Below are 21,396 nucleotides of genomic sequence, written 5' to 3' on the forward strand. Positions count from 1 at the left end.
TTCGAGTCTTATCTGGCTGATCGACCTTGCCACGTTTCTATTGGAGACGCTATCTCATTTGTCACCTCCTCTGGTCTTCCTTAAGGCAGCTCTCTTGGACCTCTTCTATTTATTTTTCTATTTTCATGCTTTCGTCATTCCTACCTCTTAATGTATGCGGATGATCTTAAAATCTACAAAGCCATTAGCTGCATTAGTGACAATTACTTGTTATAGAAGGATATATCCTGAGTTTACTCATGGTGCTAAGTTTACTCATGGTGCCCTAATCTTCTTCCATTAAAATTCTTCCAAAGTGTCTGTTTAACCGTTACAGTAAGCGGTCTCTTGAAATCTGCAAAGGTTATTCCATCAATAATAATAGTTTGTCAGCTAAAGAGGAGGTGTTAGATCTTGGTGTCTTATTCGACACCAAATTTAAATTTTCTGGTCACTTAGACTATATTTTGCCTCAAGCGTATGCTATGCTGGGCTTTGTGAAGAGGCACGTGAACCAATTTAAAAGTCCACACTCGAGCCTCTGCGTCTAAGCTGCATTTATTCGGTAGAGGCTGGAATATGCCTCAATCATTTGGAATCCGGCTTGTATAGTTCGTTCCAACAGAATTGAGCGACTCCAGAAGAAATTTTTTAAATTTGCTTCATACCGGAGCCACTGCCTTCTTCTCAATGTTTGCACGTTGGAGGATCGGCGTACAATGTAGTCGCTACAATGTAGTCGTTTTTTGAACAATGTAGTCGCTCATTACATTGATTGCCCTTTTTTTACTGGGACTCATTAATTTTAATGTTACTCAAAGGGATCTTCGTGTGTCGTTAATCCCTTCAGTGTGGAACACGCCACGTAAAACAAGTTCGAAGAGATCCGAGACACGCCTGTACATCAAAGGGATCTTCGTGCCTTTGCCCCCTTTCGGATCATGTGCCACAGGGCCAAATATCTTTTAAGCGAGCCGATTGAGCGGGGTCTTTAATATTTTAATTCTTTGCCGCCTAGCCTCCGAATTTAGTGGGGCTCTGATAAGGTTGTGTTTAAACGCATGTTAATCAGTCACTTATTAAGTTTTTATTAGTATTTTAGTATTATTTATTAGTTTGTAAGTTGTTATTTTGTAGCCGTGTAAGGATTTATTCGTTGGCGAAATAAATAAACAGTCATCGATCATGAGGTTCCATATAAATGGACCACAGATGGAGCCTTTTAAATAACCACGAGTCACATCAATACTCACAACCGGCACCCATAATAATTCAACCTCTGAATCACCATAGCCCAACTCAGGTAAAAAAAAGTTCCTGGAGTTGCTGAATCTCACAGAGTCCTTTACCTCCAAACGTCCTCTTCACCCTTTCCCTCCCGGAAGCCCTGCAGCCGTTCCACATGCACTCGCTCCATAAATTTTGCAAGAACTGGAACAAGGCTGTTGCCCCAAAAGGATCACGGGTTTCTCCAGACACTATCGAATGACTTAAGGACCACACTCACTCTTGTGAGTTTCATCAAACTTGGAAAAACTTCGTCACTCACAAACTGTGCATACAATTCGTGCAAGTGATCCGGAATCGCCTTTCAGACACTTGTACAAATCTCCGCTGTGAACCCATCCATGCTTGGAGCTTTCCCTGAACGAAGCTTGGCGAATCCCCACTCAAGCTCGCTCGCCAGGGAGGATCGGCAACACCCACTGCATCGGGAACTGAGTGCTGTTGATCCTCCCTAGAAAAGAATTCGGACAACAAGTGTTCCACACGGTCCATCCAGGTTGTAAGCACTTGGCCTCCAACTTGTAACCTCCCGAGAGGAGGTAACACGAGAACCTCCCCCAGAATTTTGTAGACACGACCCCAGTTATCGTGCTTATTTCGTTATACTCCTTCTAATCAAATTATAACTCGTTTGTCCGAATATGTAACTGATCCCTAAGCTGGACCAAGCCTTCCGCATTGGATCTTCTGGCCTTTTGGAATCTCTTTCGCAGAGACCGGGGGGACCGTTGCTGGGCTTTTAAATCACACGTCTACCACTTAACACGCCTTGCGTAACCCACGCTGTCAAACATGCAACTTGCTCATCCACATTTATAGCACAGAAGGTGCTACACGGAACTTGCGTCGCCGCTCTCTCACATAATGCCTATGAAGGGCCGGATTCGCTCGACGAACGCACACACCATTAACCCTAACACGCGTATCGAGGGCCAAGTTATGGGTCACCATAATCTTAATCGGATTACGATCATACACACCATGAGCCCCCTCATCATGCTGACTCATTCACAAGAGTCACTTCGATGTCACTCCTCCCCATTGGGCCATCAAATGTGTACCACTCACTCGACTCGTTGACAACCTGCACCTCTTGGGTGATTACTAAGCCACACTGGGGGACCATTAGACCTAGGATGACAGGATCACGGCTCACCTGGAGTGGTACCGCATCCATGTACTGAAGGTACGGATTTATTGATTCGAAAAACTTGCAATATATACTGACAACAAACAACCTGCCCAAGGTGCATTCCACGAGCTCACCAAGGTGCTTTCCACGTTAGGATCATTCACAAGTACTACGGCATGGCACCTGCTGTCAGGAAATACCCGCATTTCTGCGGGCGAACCACACACAGCCAAAGCGGGTGTATGGTTCCAGCAACAGAGCCACGACACAGCCCCTCTTACATATTAACTGCCCCACTTCGCACGTAACAGTGTACGAGCCCTGAAAATTAATTTGCAGGAGCCGATACATGTTAGTGTCTTGAATTTACCCTCGCCAAGACTGTACTATAGATCGGGCAGCTCGCCGAGAACATACTAGCCCCGACGGCAACCCTTTGAAGCGGCAGTACCGGATTGGTGCACTTCGCCGCTACGTGACCTCCTTGGCCGCATTGGCATGCTGAATGAACCAACTTCTTAAAGTCAGCCACGGCCATTTCCTTCTTCAGATTATTCTTCCAGAGCTCCTCCATAAATTCCTCCGCGGAGTTTACCGGCCTGGTTGCGTTCCACGCTCAACCCGACTTCGGCGAACTTCTTGAATGCAGCCACCTTAGATGCCTTCGATGCCGACAGTGCCGATAAAATTTGTTCGTCACCAAAATTGATATTAGATATATTGGGCTTTGCAAGCAGTCACCGGTATTTTACTTCGTTAAAGATTTTTATACCTGGTACTCATCGAGTACAACGGTATATTGTAGTGGTGTGAATGTATGTAACATAGAGAAGGAATCATCTCAGGCCCCATTGAGTATATGTATTCTTAATCAGAATCAACAGCCGAGTTGATTTAGCAATGTCCGTCTGTCCGTCAATCTGCCCGTATGAACGCGTGAATCTCAGAGACTATAAAAAATGGTGAGACTCCTACAATGAATGGAGACTTAGACTCCACAAATCGCAAAAATTTGTATCGTCTGTAATATAAATTTTTTTAAAAACTTTGACGCCAAACTATTTTTGTAGTTAATATATATCTGAAAAACAACTTTCACCCAAATCAACCGATTTTCGAAGGAGGTATACCTATTTGAAGAGTGTTTTTTTTTTAGAAGTATAAAACTTTAAGATGGCATAACTGTTCAAGATGGCAGTTGTATAGAGATTTATTCTCATTTTGGTTTTGTAATTCATTATGAATAGATCACGCCTGAACAACGTTTGCAAATAGTGCAATTTTATGTCGAAAATTATGGTTCTGTGCGGAATGCGTATCGTGCACTACGTTTATTTTATATTCAACGAAATTGTCTATCGGAGCAGTTTATTCGTTTAACCATGAAACGTTTTCCTCAGAGTTTTTCCTTTTTTCAGATCCTCAGAGACGCCGTACGGTACAGAAGAAGCTATTGCTACTGTAGAGCGTAGCATTTATGAATACCCGAATGAGTCCATTCGCCATCGAGCACAGGAATTGAATCTGTGTGCATCCATTTTATGGAATTTGTGGAACGATTTTGTTTTGCATGCTTACAAAGTCCAAATAGTGCATTTTAAAGCCAAACGATCATCAACGATAATTGAATAATCGATTTATTGAAAGGCACGTTTGGTGACCGCCTAATTTCACGTTTTGGACCTGTGAATTGGCCTTCAAGATCTTGTCATTTAACACTGCTAGACTAATTTCTGTGGTGCTACGTAAAATCATTGGTCTATTCGAATAAGCCACAAACGCTTGACCATTTGAAAGAGAACATTTGCCGTATTATTGCCGATGTACGGCCATAATTGTTGTAAAAAGTCTTCGAAAACTGGACATCCAAATTGAACTACATCCGAGTCAGCCGTGGCGGTCATATGCCAGAAATTATATTTAAAATGTAATGCCACAAGATTATCTTTCTAAAAAAAAATAGTGCGTGTCAATCGAATAATCCATCGTTGTTTTATTGAAATTTAAAGTTCTATACCTCTAAAAAAAAGATTTGCGTTTTAAAAACGCTTTAAAATACGAGTATATATTTTTCAAATTTTTTATTGGTTAGCCCTGCTGTTTATGTATTAGGTGCGCAACTAAGTTTTCGCTGTTTTTTTTAATTAAATTGCCATTTTATTATAAGGAAATGGTTACAAATGAATTATTCGAAGTATTGCCCATCACTAGTCACAACTTTTTCCCATCTTTCTGGCAAAGCAAACCATACAGTAAAACTGTTCATCTTTTAATGCTATCCAAGAATCAAGCCACTTTTCGATGTCGTCTTGTGAGTGGAACTTCTTCTGAGCCAGACCATGTGCTATCGAACGGAACAAATGATAATCGGACGGTGCAATATCTGGGGAATATGACGGGTGGGGTAGGACTTCCCATTTAAGAGTTTTTAGGTAGATTTGAACGGGTTTGGCAACGTGAGGCCGAGTGTTGTCATGCAGCAGAATCACTTTTTCGTGCCTCTCCTGGTATTGAGACCGCTTTTCGCGCAGTGCTCGGCTTAATCGCATTAATTGAAGTCCATACCGTTCCCCATTGATAGTTTCGTTTGGTTTCAGCAGCTCATAATTAATAACGCCGGTCTGGTTCCACCAAATACACAGCATAACTTTCGCACCGTGAAGATTCGGGCGAGGCAACGACTTTGAAACATGACCGGGTAGTCCCCATGACTTTCTTTTCTTTGGATTACTGTAATGAATCCACTTTTCATCACCCATTACGATTCGATGAAGAAAACCCTTTCTTTTTTGCCTTTGAAGCAATTGTTCACAAGTGAAAAGGCGACGCTCAACATCCCTTGGTTTCAAATCATAAGGAACCAAAGTTCCTTGTTCCTGAATCATTCCCAGAGCATGTAGTTGCTTTGAAATGGCTCGGCGGGTGACTCTCAATGCTGTAGATAGGTCTTCTTGCGATTGACATGGATCCTCATCGAGTAACGTCTCCAATTAACAGTCTTCGGAGGTTTTTGGCCTTCTTTCACGCGGACGGTCGTTAATATAAAAATCGCCGTCTTTGAAGCGGGGCAACAGCTCCGTAAACTTTTTGGAGTTCTCGATGTGCTTCAGCGGTTGGTTGGCGTAACACTTATCCTTGACGGCACCCCAAAAAAATAGTTCAACGGGGTCAAATCGCATCTGCGATGAGGCCAGTTGACATCTTCGTTTCGGCTGATTATGGACGACCAAACAGTCACCCGTGAATGCATTTGCTTCTCCAAGACGTCGTGTGGATTTTCTGAACCTCAAATGCGACAGTTTTGCTTATTAACATAACCACCGAGGTACCTCGATTTTTCGGTAAAAATGGACATCTTCAACCAAGCGCTCCTGAGACCATTCCGCGAACCGAAAACGTTTCTATGGTCATATGGCTTAAGCTGAACCGACTGAATCTTATATAGCCATCCGTTGCAGGGAAGTGCGGGAAATTTCCAACTTTCGAGCACGGTGCCGAGTTGACGTCGACAGATTTTCATTGACACTTTCGGGCACCGCAGCGATATTTTGGACCGAAAGTTTTCAATGTTACCGAATTTTCTTTAAGCATAAACTTAACGCTTTAGTAAACCGCAAACCCTCTACTAAATATCTGACACATTGACAATGACATTCGAAATGTCAAAGTCAAAATTTCGATAGCTTAAAAAGCAAACGCTAGACCCTCTACAATTTCCCATACAAACGGGCTAAAGATGAGAACCCGTGGATCCCGAATACTATAAGAGATGGAGCTACCCGATTTGAAACTCGGATACTCGTTTGGTATCCGCGCAGATCAAGTTTGTGTCAACATTTTTCCACTCCCACTCCTATCACCGTGTTAGCGTCAGTTCGTTAATGTTTTTGAAAAATGTTTTGATGCAAAACTTTTTAAATAGCTAATCTTCGCCTATAAATCAAAAAGCAACCAAATCGTAGGCGTAGGATACTGATTGATGTTTTGCCCAAGCGCAAAAGTATGCAACAAAAATTAATTGCTGCGAATCCATACCGTTAAAGTTTAAACTTTAAAGGTTAGTTGAATTGTGGGTGGAAGAGATTAGTACTGGGTATAATATAGTCGGGAAAATCGACTATAGCCATCCTTGCTTTTTGAATTTGTAGACCAGGGAAAGATGAAAGGTTCGTCAGTGATTCTAACATGTGGAAGTTTCATGTAGTAGGCTGATGTTCTTAGATGAAAATGTGTAACATCCGTCGGTACCGGTGGTCCTAACTGTGGTTTTGTAATAGTCACATATCGAGTACACTGTACTGAAATAAAGTAAAGGCAGCAAAGTGTTACACTTAATATCGTTGTGTATACATTTAAGCCAAACGAGCAAAAGCATTCTTCAATTATTCTTGCAAAAAATGCAAGTGTCAGCGGTTCCCGCGCATTGATGTCTTAGGTTTAGATATCTTTGGTAACTAATGAAAAAATCAGAGAATAAACGACAGTAGAATTAAAAAACATTTATTTTCTTTTAAATCCTTCTACATGACAGCAAATTCCTTTGTTTTTCGGTCATTTCTTCGACACTTTACATATATGCCACTTTTTCTAATTGAATCTCGCATGAAAAAATCTGCGATCGATTTTCTGTACATTTTTGCAACAGAAGAAGAAGAAAAGTACGGAAAGAAACAGAAGCAGAGTTTAATTTGTGTATCCGTGGGAAACAATTAAAACCTGTGCGATGACCGGCACCGGTACCGACTGATGTCCCGGACAGCAACAGCAGAATTTCAAAATGTGTGTCTCATATATCTGCCAACGGCCAATCCTTCTAAACGAGCGAGGGAAACAAATAGTGTGGTAGGCAAACCGCCGACTGCACTAACGCGGGAGATATATGAGTGCGGAAGCAATCCGACCTCTGATCCGAAAGTGTACGCACCAAGCCTACAAGAAGCTCGGCAGTTCCAACGATAAACGTCGCCCCCTCACAATAGCTTAGTACAGGTCACGGAAGAAGCGCAACAAGCCGATCTAAAAGGGGGAAAAAAATAAAGCTCCTACAGCGGCGACGTCTAATCAAGGAAAAATACATAAAAATAGCCAAGACAACGCAGTAGAAAGAAGCCCACGAGAAAAACATAAACGACATAAATCGACAACGAACTTCGCAAACGAGTAGAGTAACGCAACAAGGGCTAAAGGGCTAAAAAATGGCTTAAGATGGCAATCTAAAGATGGCTATTAAGAAGGCAATGGTTATTATCAAAATAGATATTTGCATAGGCATATATTTAAACAAAAAATACAACTGTCAGACTTTAAGACATCCGAAGATTGGCTTATAATTAGACCAAATATCTTAAAATTTCCAATTTATGTTCCAATAACATATAGTTCTGGCAATAACTCCATAATTCTGCCAGCAAGATCTCAAGTTGTCCGAAAATTAATATAGATTAAATAGACAAAAGTGTGTTGATTCCAAACCAGGAAATTCAGAATAGTATTTATATAGCAAATACCATAGGAACATTTCAAATTCCATTCATAGTCAGTATAAATAATAGAAAATATGAGCCCCTTTCATATGAACTAACAATTTTTATAAGTAAAATTTGAGATTGAAGAAAGATGAATCAGTATATATAAAAAATTATATAAATCCTCATAACCAAACGGACGAAATTCAAGCGCAAGTACAAAAACGAATTAAAGACAACATAGTGGAATAGTTGTTAATGACAACAATATACAGCATCTGTGCTTATAATAGTCCACTATACAAAAAACACTTCCAAACAAGAAAAAATGGTACTAATTATTGCCTATCGTCAGATTAATAAAAAACTATTGTCTGATAAATTTCCACTCCCTAGAATTGATGACATTTTTTATAAATTATGTAGAGCAATATATTTCAGGTTTTCACTAAATCGAGATTGAAAATATCCCTAGAGATATAACGTCCTTCTCAACAAGAAATGGTTTGTATCGCTTCACGCGATTCCCATTCGGCTTAAAAAAAGAGCCAAACTCTTTTCAGAAAATGATGACTATAGCATTCTCTGGACTCGATCCTTCCCAAGCATTCCTTTACATGGATGATCTAACAGTCATGGTTGTTCCGATAAACATATACTTTAAAACTTAACTGATGTTTTTGAGAAATGTAAGAAATACAATAATAAGTTAAATCCTGAAAAATGCTTATTTTTCATTCATGAAGTCACTTTCTTAGGACATACCTAATTGCACAGATAAAGAAACCTTGCCCGACGACAAAAATACGTCGTCATTAAAAATGACCCAGTCCCAAAAGATGCGGTGGCGCTAGACTCGTTGCAGTCTGCAATTATTACAGACGCCTTTACAGGCGCGGACAGCCACCTGCCAAACTGCTTTCAAACATCTAAAATCGGGCATAATAATGCCTACTTTGCTACAATACCCAGATTTCAGCAAAGGATTTTGCATAATTACAGATGCAAGTAAGCAAGCGTGTGCAGCAGTTTTAACTCAAAACAAAATTGACTCTTATGTATACGCATCAAGAGCATTTAAAAAGGGTGAAAGTAACAAAAGCAAATCAGAACAAGAATTGGCAGAATTCATTGGGCAATAACATACTTCAGACCATATATTTATGTCAGAAATTTTACTGTCAAAACAGATCACAGACCACTTACGTACTTGTTTTCAATCGTAAATCCTAATTCCAAATTGACATGAATGAGACTTAGAGAAATATAACTGCACAGGAAAACTGTAACATCAGTCGGTACCGGTGCACAGTGAACGGTCCATTAGACCAAAAATAAAATAATACATTTTTGAATTTTAAGTTAAAATTTTCGCCGTCTAGTTGTCCATAAAACGATGTTTAAAAACGATATTGCTTCACACATTCGCGGAAAAATTGACAGAACAAGGATAGCACAAACAGTGCGGCCAATATTAAGCGTGTGCATCGTAGTTGCGAGCCCTGCAGAAATACTTAAAAAAAAATATACCCAAGGTTAATTAAAGTGATCAAACTAAAATTAAAATATGTATATGTTGAAGGTATTTACATTGTGTTATTGTAATTTGTATTTGAATTGCATTGTTTGTGTGTTTTTAACAAAACATGAGGTTTACACCCTAATTGTTTTTGTATAACCTATAAAAAATAAAAAAAAAATATAATCAATTTTCAGATGAAGTATGGTAAAAGTTTTTTGGCAATGACGCCCTTCAATTTTTTTTTTAATTGTTTAATATTTAGTTATTCTAAATAAAAAAATAAAAAAAATAAGCTGCTAAAATTTTCTACACTTAATGTAATCAAGCATTCAATACCTTCATCTCGCCCCTTCATTTTTTTTCATCTTTTTGTGTCGTTTTTTATGATTTGTACTTCATACATTTGGCTTACAGACTTCGAATAAAACAATGGCAAATAAGTGTTTTCAAACCGGGAATTTTTTCAAACACAGTACATTGTGAAACATTGTACATTGTTAAGTTTGATTATTTGAGCACCACAAGAAGACTTCGTTAAGATCTAATTGCAGGTGTCTATGAAGGAAATGGTCTGAGAAAGAAAAACATAACTTGACATCATCAGCATATATAAATGTAGTAGCATAGTTTACAACACTAGGTAGGTAAATCGTTAACAAAAAGGACAAAAAGAAGAGGTCCTACCTCTTCCTTGTGGAAATGACTACCTTGTGGGACACCAGATGTAACGTTTATAATCTGTGATGTAATGTTTTTGAACACAACATTTTGTAATGTTTGATAGGAGGCCTACCACCGTACGATTTTTGGAGAAAATCCCACTAGAGACCGCTTATGAAGGAAATGAAGGATGGAAGGATGATTGTTCACAGATTCGAATGCTTTGCTAAAATCAGTATATTCCACATCAGTTTGCATGCGGCTCAGAAAACCCCTGTGGATGATTGAAGTGAATTCAAGATGGTTGGTTGTAGTAGTGTGATGTTTGACAAAATCATGCATGGAAGTCGAAATAATGCGTTTACAAAAATGTTGCAGTTGAGAAGTAACCAGTTTCTCCAGCAGTTTGAGAATCGCAGATAGCTTAGCAAATTCCGCGGTAGTTCTCAATCACTGCTTTTGAGAATTTCTTATGAAGCGGAATAATAAATGATTCATTCCATCTCTTGGAAAGACATGCAAGCTCCAAGGATAAATTGAAAAAGATTGTATGAAGATAGCAAAGAATATCAGAGCAGTGCCTAAGAACACATCTAGGGACATTATCAGGACCCGCAGAGAATAGAACATCTATTGTTGAGAGAGCTTTTAACAAATCGTGATATTGAAATTTTGACAAATAAATGTTGTTTATGTGTGGTAATTTCTAGGGATAAGACGAATTGAGGTTATATGAATCAAACGAAAAAGTTGTTTGAAAAATTGATTTGATTCCAAACTCATTCGAGAAAGGAATAAGTTTAGCAGGGTACTCATTGTAAACAGAAATGATCGTTCCGACTTATATACTGCGTGCAAAGGAAAGAAGGATGTGTGCAAAGTTTCAAGTCGCTAGCTTTAATACTGAGATACTAGTTTGCGTAGAAACAGACAGACGGACATGTTCATATCAACTCAGGAGGTGGTCCTGATCAAGAATATATATACTTCACTGCGTTGCACATTTTTGACCAAAATTATAAGACCTTCTGCAAGGGTATAGAAAAGGGTAAAACGGAACAATAGACAAATGATGCCAATATGTGGGCGGTTCGGACAAAGGAGGTATATATGAACATGTAATGTATAAAGATTTGGCGGACAAAATAATTTTAATCCAAAAAAAACTCTATGTCACCAAACTCTTGTGATTTCACCTCTTCAGCAGCAAGTTTGGAGTCAACCGAAATGTGGACTCTACCCCCCTTCGCTGAAGTCGATCACGTCTAAAAGTGGTATACTTACTTGGAAAAACTTCGAAGCTAAAGATCTCCGGCTTTAAAAAAGTTTCTGTAAAGGCTATAAAATGGGATGCAAAGAATATAGTTAAGGGAGCTACGTAGCCCTCTAGTTTTCTGATTGGTAAGTATTAGTGACGATATTAGTTTTTTGGATTGGTGGCCGAAGAAGAGGTGGAAGGTTGGTCCGTGGTTCTAGTATACGGAAGTTTCACTCTCACTGGTTTTAAAACTTTTTTTTTATGGTACTGGGCTGATGTTTTTGGACGATATGTTCCCTGGCCAAAAACTGGGTGAACAAATCGTCTTGAACATCAGCGCGGGCACACGAATTTCGAAAGACGTTAGCCTTATATAATTATATATAAATTTAGCTATGTCCTCCACCTTTATATCGGCTTATGTTTACGCTTTGATATAAGCATATATATCAATATCTGAAGTATCAAAGGCAAACTGAGAAACAAATATATGTTTTCGATGGAGGAATCATCTGTAAGGGTTTTGGTGTCGCAGGTACGAAAGCTGTAGCATCAGTCCGTGCCGGTGGTCCGGCACGTTTTATTCACTAGGACCTGTGATCCTGAGGACATGGCGGACAATTGCTCATTTGTACTGAGAAATTCAGACAGCGAATTGTTCTCAGTTCTAGCCTATGGGGTGGCCAAAGATATGAGCGGCTGCATTCATGTCGGCCTAGCAGGCTGAGGCGGATCACAAACAGCGGATTTCTGACGCTTAGGTGACTCATTTAGCAGTTCAAGGCCGCTAAACTGAGTGCCAAGTGCACATAGCTGGTCATTGATTTTACGAAAACCAGTGATCAATTCATTAAATCCATTCCTAGTCTGTCTCGTGAATGACCTAATTTCGTCCTGGACACGATGAAAATTATGCAATAATAATTGAGATCTGGAGACCCCTCCATTTCCTCAGTGTTACCAGGTTGAAGTAATTCCTGCATTTCAGCCTACACGTTGCTAAGGGAATGCCTACTAGTTCTTTCTCTGGGAGGAGAGGGTTGGTGGTACCTGCCTTGCTAATTCGTCAGCGGCGCAATTTCCCTCGGTGTCTTTATTTTCGGGCACATATGAGGTATGACATCCAGCTGCTGCTGCTCTCGTCAGGACAGTCATTTACTGTCCTAGATAGGGATGAAAATCCGTCTGGCTCTGAGTGCCGCTTTACTATCTGAGAAAATACAAATAGCTATAATTTCGCTTGGAACACACTACAATGTTCGGGGAGTCTGAAGGACTCATTTAGACACACCCGCTCGCATTCAACTTTGAACCATCTGTGTATATATGAAGGGAACCCGCTGGTCCCGGGACTTGTGTAGCCCATTCCTCCCTCGGTGGAACGGAGACCTAATAGTTTAAGGTGGGATGATCGACGGGTATACAGTAGTCCGAAGCCGCCAAAGGAGTGAAATGGTAAGTCGCCCATAAGTCCAACTTGGTGTGTCTAAACTTAGAGCCTGTCCGTTAATCGGTCGCAAAGAGTTTCTGGAAATTTTCCAGTAATGGCAATTGCAACATCGTCCGCATAAGCCATAACTTTGCAGCCACCACTCTCTTAGGACTGTATTAGGTTTTTTATCGCCACCTTTTTGCGGAGTGCCTCTCTTAAAGAATCTTTAAATAGACTTTTCTCCTAGCGTCGCCTCAACAGTCCGGTTTACCAGGATCTGCTTTATTAGGTGCCCGAATTGGTCGTCTACCCCTAGTCTCGTCAGCGCATTGATTTGTGAACAGGATGTTGTTAAATGCACCTTCCATGTCTACAAAGCAATAAGCTTATATTCCTCCTCACTAAGTCCCTTTTCGACGAAGGTAGTGATCTCGTGAAGAGCCGTCTCCGTGGATCGGCCCTTTCTATACGCATGCTGTGAGCCCAAAATATCATTTGGGGTGCGAGCGTTTTCCTGTTTTGGGTATGAATACAACCTTCGTGCGTAGCCATGCCTGCGGCACGATACCTGTGCTAAAGATTTTTCTAAACTATTTTCTCCAGAGCCTTAGATTTAAAGAGCTTGAAACTTTTTATCGTCCAATTAAGATTCCTATTACTGTGGAGCTATTCAAGCGGACTTAAGCCCCTGGCTTCGCATATCCTGGATTGTCTTCCCCTGTGAACATCCTGGAAAGTTTGCGTTGGTGAGAGCCTCTGTGGTTTCCTGGCTGGACGTGGTCAAACTTCCACCCGCGGTTTTAATGTACCCTACCTTGCCTTAGGATCTTCCTAAGGCGGGAGGCCTTCAGGGGACCTAGAGTGGCACGCGTGTGCTCCGTCCTGAAGTTTTTTTTTCTTCGGTAATCGGTGGTTTTTGCGGTCGACAAAGGTGTCAAAGTTCACGTTTTAATTACGTGAATAAAACAGTGGTATTTTCGACCTTGTTTAACCGTCCTGTCGCGATGGTTTGACAACATTGTTAAGTGCGAAGCTAACGCCGTCCTGGAAGAAGTGGCCAACACCAAGAAGATGTTTATCGGCTTGGTGACCGACTCTGTGTTGAACTCCAAGCAGGCTATGGAGCTGATGAGATGCACCAACCGGTACGATGGCATCGTCCAGGCCATGATGGTGCGTAGCGCAGTGTTGGAGAAACCAGAAAACTGCGAGCGACGATGCCGCTGCCACAACTATCGACCCAGATGCCATCGGCGCCATCACCTGTGATCAATCGCCTGATTAGACCCGTTAGGTATGCATCCGCGTATCCCAGCCTGCCAGCGCCTTCTGCTGCTCCAGAGCCCGAAAACCACGCGACACGTGGTCGGCCACTGTTTCGAGCAAGGACCCTAAACTTTCGGGTAAAGAGGTTGCCGAAAAGGTGCGCCGAGAGATTACCCTAACGCTGGGAGTTCAACATTATACGCTCCCCCTCGCCAGGAGAAATTAAGCGGGTCGTTGCCAGCAGGAAGTTCAGCAAAATTGGTCTCGAGGTCAAGCCCTACACTGCGCAGCGGCCTAACCTGATCGTCCAGGAAGTCGCCACGCAGATCCTATCAGAGGAGTTTATGGCGTTGTTATATGCCAACAATCTGAAGGAGCACATACCCGAGGCTGAGTTCCGAAAGGCGGTCCATTTGGACAGAAAACCTTGGACGGTTGCCGACGGAGCCACAGTAAACGTGACTTTAGAGTGTGAGCCAAAGGTGCTAGATCTGCTCGAAGGTGGGAGGATAAACGTTAAGTGGTTTTCCAACCGGTGCAGGGAACAGGTACGAACAGGTGCGTTGGCTTCAAGCACAAGGTGGCAGAATGTAAAAAGAAGAGAACTACTGCACGCAATGCGGACAGACCGGTCACAGTGCGCGAGGCTACCAAATCCAGTGTACTGCCGGAATTGTCGATTTTACGGTTACAGCATGCTGTCCCCGAGCTATCCGGTGTACGCGACGGAATGCGAATATATGTACATCGACCGGAGAGGAAAGGCAGTTATCCTCGTGGATCGTCAGCATGTCATGTGCATGCCAATGGAGCCCCTCACCACCGACTATAGCGTATGCGTGAGCGCCAAAAGGATTTTTGGCTCAATCTTCCTTTAATCCGTGTACTGCCAGTACGAGACGAGTTAGAGCCGTACCTCAGGTACATGGATACGGTCCTGTTGCAGGCTAACAAAACCCCCGTAATCCTGGGACTCGACACGAACGCAGTGTCCTCCATGTGGCTTAGCAAACTTCCTCGGAATTCAAAGTACAGACGTGGAGAATGGAACCGTTGCCCTTAACCAGCCTAGCCTGGTGTTCACGTTCGATACCCACTACACACGTAGTGATATCGACGTGACAATTGCCAACGATGCAGCATCGATGTGGGCCACATTCCAGTGGAGGGTGGACGAGTGGGAGTTGTGTGATCATAACATGATCAAAGTTGTGGGAACACCACCTACCCCAAATACTGTTGAGAGCTTAGCTCCTGGAACATCTCCAATGCTCGCTGGCAGTTCGAACGGATAAATCATAAAGTGATACTGACATCGCTCCTTCGGATTTCCACTTGTTCCGATCAATGACGCATGGCCTCGCTGAACAGCCCTTTCGATCATACGAAGAGGTCAATAATTGGCTAGATCAATGGATCGCGTCCAGAGATGAACACTTTTTTCTACGTGGGATTCACATGCTGCCGGAAAGATGGGAAAAAGTTGTGGCTAGCGATGGAAAATATTTTGAATAACTGGTCCGTAAACTGGTTGTAAAAATGAATAAATCTCTTTAATTTTTGTTTTCCAGTAATCTTTATTAATATCTACTAAATATAAAAGGAACTAATATTTAAATAATAAGTTGCTTATATATACATATATATATATATATATTTTTTTTTTTAAAGTCAATGTATCTACTTTTGCACGTTTTGGCTTTTTTTTAGTTTTTATTAAAATTTTAATATTTGGTCCAAAAACCCTTTGCTTTAATTACCATTTTAATACGTTTGGGCATACTCTCGACCAATTTCTGCAACATTTCATTAGGAATACTTTTCCATTTCGCTTGTATCCTGGCCCAAAGTTCATCAAATCCTTTTGGTGGACTTTCTTTAGCAGAGCCCATAGATTTTCAATGGGATTATAGTATGGGGTATATGGTATTAAGTATTGGTTCGTTTCATGACGGAAGAATAAAGGAATGACTTTCTGAAGGGAAAATATAAAAAAAAAGCTTGGGCGTGAACTAATAATGACCGGCTGTTTAGTCAGCGGCGGCGTTGATCGTGATGGTCTTGCCCTTGGGATCGTCAAAGCGGTCCATCGTGTTGATGTCCATCATCCAGCAGACACCAATGAACATGATGACCAGCAGCAGAGCGACGACCAGAAGACCCATAAGGATACCGGGCGATACGAATCCAACACAGAATAGGAACCGTCGAACGGAGCCTGCAGCTGCAGGGACTTGAAGCTCAGCGAGTTGTAACGACCATTGGTGGCAGCAGACTCCAGAGTGAGGTTACCGCAGTCGTAGGAGAACGTGGTGGGGGCGTTTACAATGCCGGTAACGCGGAAAGCTTCACCACCATACTTTACATTGCTCAAACTAAAGTATCCACCGCTATTAGAAACATCAAAGACGAGTGACTTGGTAGCAGACGATAATGTGACGGTGAACTTGGAGCTGGTATCGTACTGGACTGAAATGCCGGTAATGGTGACGGGATCCGCGTTGTAAAGAAGGGCAGTGTAAAAGATGAAAAATTGGTCTGTGGACCTAAAGTAGGTTCCTCCAGTAGTAGCGGCCGTGTCACGCCGTGCGCGACGCTGAACAACCGGGGCGGTGGACGGTGCGGCCAGATACAGATAAGCCACCTTGCACTCAAACTGCTTGCTGACTCCAAGGTGGCCTCGCGACTCTCCTTCAAATTCTCGAAGCTGACGAATAGGGCTTTGCCGGCGGCGCACTTGGCTGGGTTCTCCAATTTTCCGCTGGCATGAATGCTGTTTTGCTCCCGCTTGGCGGCGACCGAACGCAGGGCTCGGTGGGATTCTCCACGGTGCACAGTGGTCGATTCGGCATTAAATTAATAACTTCTGAAATATTAGAGATATCTTCAATCGGTTTTTTATTTTCGGTTTGTTACTCAATTTTGCATTATGTGGACAAAAATGAAATTTGTAGTGTTTTTTTAAAATTTTTTTTTTTATATTTAAAAAAAAACTTTTAGTACATTTTTTGTATTCTAAAGAAAAAGAGTAAGAAATAGAATTATAACTTATATTATGCAAGAAGCAAATAAGAAACATATACATTATATACAAAAATTTTATATACATTATACACAAAAAAAATTAAAATTCTGTGAACAGACGATGGCATGTCAAACCAAGGGTATTTATTAACAAAAATTTCGGCAGTTTCCATAGCGTACGATCCGAACGCATTAGTGTTTAAGTAATGTCCACAGGACAATGCTCGCAGGACAATGCTAAATCGGAATATTAAAATTTGATTACTCTTTTTATGCGCGCAGCTAAATTTGGAAAAAATCTTCGTGCAGTGTTTCCATTGTTAGTACTTTCAGTACCGGCCGTACTTCCAGTTGTTATAATATCCCCGGTAAGCTCCTCGTCAGCTTTCAGCTTCGACACAATTCTTGATGTATTTCCGTCCTTATACAAGCGGCTACTTGCAGCCAACAACAATGCATCCGTCGAGACTTTCTCCGAAATGCCTGATAGTTTGTTGATTTGAGTTGATCTGCATCACTCTGAAATACTTTTCTCTGGGCGTCCAACATTTCTAAATGATGATCTTTCCATCAACACCTGAGGCGTGTCTAGCCATTCTTTCCTCCTTTTTTCAAAAGCTGCCTTATTTATATAATTTAATTGCAAAATTTAATTGCAATAATTTTGCAAAACTCCTTTTCGTTACAATCATATTTGATTGTAACGGCTTCGCCGTGCCACACTAAGAAAAGTGCGCGCTTCGACACTGACACGCAGGACTACGCACTTCATTTTTGACATTTCGGACAGATATTAATTTAGACTTTAACAAACAATTGCAACCAGAGTGAATTCAGGTGAATTTGTTAAGTTCTACTTCACGAAAGACTGGTGTGCGCTTTATTCCGCACATTGTTAATACACTCCAAATCCACTACAATTTATAAGTAACACATATACTGACACGTCACAAGCACAGATTTTCTATGTAGCACATACCTTAGTAGTTGTTAAAAACCAAACTTGCACTAGAACAATCGTAAATTGCACTATTTATTCAAATATGCAACCAATAAGTAAAAGGGCGCCAAAATTGTAAATATCAACTGCTGAAACATATGTTGACTTTGACAGTTCACAGCTGATCATCAGCTTATTGATGAGCTTAGAAAACATCAATTAGCATCTAATCAGGTGTATACTATGGATAGGTAAACTTAAATTAACTTTTATTTAAATTTGAAAATCATAATTAAATGCCGCTAGCCAGGCCAAATCGACCTCTGTGCGCTGGTGTAGTAGGTCGGACAGGTAGTCCTTGCTGCTCAAGCCATTTTCCTCGAAGGCCACGACCATGTGATCTTCCAGCAACGTAGCCAACTGCTCAGCGAACTCCGCCTGGGGCACTGTCTTCAGCGAGGGCTTCGCCACACTGTTGGCACCCCACAGAAAGACGGGCGTTTGCTCCGCCAAGGCTGCTCCAATGACGCACAGGGCAATCAGCGACTTCCACAACATTTCGGTAGAATCGCTGCAACGACGCACGAAAAGTGAACTGAAACTACAAACGAAAAATGGTGGTGAATAATAAATATTATTTTATATATTTTAATTTTAATTATTTATTTATTAGATATTTTAGATATTTTATTTATTTTAATATATACTTGTATTTTAATTTATAATAAATATTAAAAAATATTTCATGTTTTATTATTTTAATAAACCTATATCAAAAAGATTTTCATCATTGTTAATACCGTAATCATTAAATTATTGTATTTCAGGTTTGTGCAGAGGAGAAATGCCAAGAAGAGGTGGTGTTACTGGCTTTAAGTTTTTTGGATAGATTTCTTTCAACAAAATCAGTGCGAAAGGCTCATCTTCAAATATTAGCTGCAGCCTGCCTTTTACTTGCTTCAAAACTTCGAGAACCAAGTTGCCGTGCTCTCTCAGTGGACTTGTTGGTTATTTATACGGATAATAGCATATTCAAAGATGATTTGATTGTAAGTAATTTTTATCGAATATTTTAAAATTTTAATAAATCTATTGTAAGTTTTACGGAAGTTTCTAGTGATTGATATTAACAAATTATTCTACCCCATGGTCCCTATATTTGTACCCGGTACCAAAAATTATACAGTGTATAGATGGGACATCAGGGCCCAAACCGGAAAACGTTTTCCCGTGCAGTGAACGTATATGCATACGATTCTAATTGTAGAATTATTTTAGAATTTTATAACACATCTAGTGAGGGCTTTGGATGTGACTCACTGCACGCGCGACTTCGTAAGAATGTTTTGGAAATTGAAAAATTCAATTTCTGACGATTTCAGCATCTGCAGAATGAGCAGGAGGACAATAGGGGTCGTATTTATCACTTAACAATAAGCATTAAGGTTTTGAGTGTAGAGATGCTAACTTTATAAGTTCTTGTCGAAGGTTGAAATGCAGGTTCAAACCCTATGCGGGTGACGGAAACCTTTTATTTTTTTTATATTTTTGGATTAACAATTTTTATACCCTTGCAGAGGATATTATAATTTTGGTCAAAAGTGTGCAACGCAGTGAAGAAGACATCTCCGACCCTATAAATAGATATATATTCGTGATCCTCCGCACGGTGTTTGGCAGCAACTTCCGATCCTGGCTCGCTAGCGTGTATGCGCGGTGTTCCCAGGTGCAGTAGGGGTGTGACAACCACCGGGAACTTACGATCCTGGCTCGCTAGCACATATGCGTGGTATTCCCAGGTCTAGTGGGGCAGTGACAACCACCGACCACTCCAGATCCTGCCTCGCTAGCCCGTATGCGCGGTGATTCTAGGTGTAGCGGAGGTGGCAGTCAGCAGCTAACTCCCTATCCATACTTGCTAGCGCGAATGCGCCTGGTGTAGCGGAGGCGACAGTACGCGACCAAATTCCAATCCAGACCCGCTAGCGCGTATGCGCGGTGGATCCCTGGAGTAGTGGAGGTGCGAAAGTCCGCGGCCAACTCCCAATCCAGGCTAGCTAGCGCGTATCCGCGGTGTTTCCCTGGTGTAGCTGAGCGGAAGAGCGTTGCCCAGTCTTCAACCAGTCGCAGATGACCCAAGGGTGTGGGTAGGAAGGCAGGGAAGGAAGGGTGTGTGGCCAGCAATTTAAGGGAAATTTACGGCAACGCAGCAAGAGGAAAAGCAGTGGCAACGAAGCAACGGCAGCGACCATTGCTGACTGGTCTGTTTGTTCTATATCGCTGTTGGTAATAGTATTTATCTGAATTGGGGATAATGGATCGGCTACAAAATTTGTTGTACCGGGCTTATATATTATTTTATTTTTCTTAAAATTTATGACGGATGAATCATCGTCGGCGCGTTTGGAATTTTTTTATCCCAAACTTTTTATTCTTTTGTTGACGAATAATTCTACGTCGGCTTGATCAGGATTTGTAGATCCCAAGCTTAATAAACTTTTTTCAACCATAACAGATTCTAGTTGGATTTCGTTTGCTCATGATACAATTATACAAGGTAGTCCATTCGTAGAATTATAGTCCCTTAATATAAGTTAGTAGTCCATTCGTAGAATTATAGTCCCTTAATATAAGTTAGTAGTCCATTCGTAGAATTATAGTCCCTTAATATAAGTTAAACTTAGTAAGCGTTGAATAGTGTGAGTGAAAAGACTATACAGTACTTCGATTAAACCGTACACGGGGCATGGGGCTAATCGTTTTTCTTAGTTCTGACAAGAGTTGTAGTGTTATTTATTTTAAGTAGTTTACAATTCGACATAATTCTTTGATTTTGTTTTTGGACAGCCATTATCTTGTTTAAGTTCTTAATTCTAAAGTATATACGCATCTTAAAATACAATTTTTTTATGTTTACATTAATATCGACCTTCTCAGCGGCGTTTAATAATGTCTGTTTTAAATTTTTAGTTTAAAAAAACTAAAAAAAAAAAACAAACTTTACGCCTAGCACGTGCTTGCGACAAGAACTGCAAAAAGTCATTTTTTTGCTTGGTCACTTAAAGGTTAAAGTTTTGAAAAAAAATATTACCTTTCAGTTTGACAAGTAGGCACCACTGAAATTAGGGGAGCAAAACCCAAACGATTTGTCAGCCAAATGGACTACCTTGTATTCTGTATCATGGTTTTGCTCATCAAAGTATTTTTATACCCTTGCAGAGGGTATTATAATTTTGGTGTGTGCTAAAGGTAAGTTACTGCCATGCAGTGAAGGAGACATCTCCGATCCTATAAAGTATATATATTCCTGATCGGGATCACCTCCTGAGTTTATATAAGTATGTCTGTCTGTCTGTTTCTACGAAAACTAGTCTCTCAGTTTTAAAGCTATCGTCTTGAAACTTTGTCTGCATAGTCTTCGTCAAGCCATT

General features: G+C 40.9%; 1 protein-coding gene and 1 pseudogene across 1 annotated transcript in view; one reads left to right on the top strand and one right to left on the bottom strand.

The window, feature by feature from the left end:
* CycD (cyclin D) overlaps window positions 1-21,396 on the top strand; it is a 79,813-nt gene that overhangs the window by 14,829 nt on the left and 43,588 nt on the right. Inside the window, exon 2 of the mRNA XM_070283049.1 lies at window positions 18,793-19,014. Within this exon, the coding sequence (XP_070139150.1) occupies window positions 18,793-19,014 (222 nt within the window). The remainder of the gene's footprint in view (window positions 1-18,792; window positions 19,015-21,396) is intronic.
* On the bottom strand, window positions 15,925-18,585 carry LOC108119339 (V-type proton ATPase subunit S1-like; annotated as a pseudogene).

Source organism: Drosophila bipectinata, chromosome XR (assembly GCF_030179905.1).
Source record: "Drosophila bipectinata strain 14024-0381.07 chromosome XR, DbipHiC1v2, whole genome shotgun sequence".
Lineage (NCBI taxonomy): Eukaryota > Metazoa > Arthropoda > Insecta > Diptera > Drosophilidae > Drosophila > Drosophila bipectinata.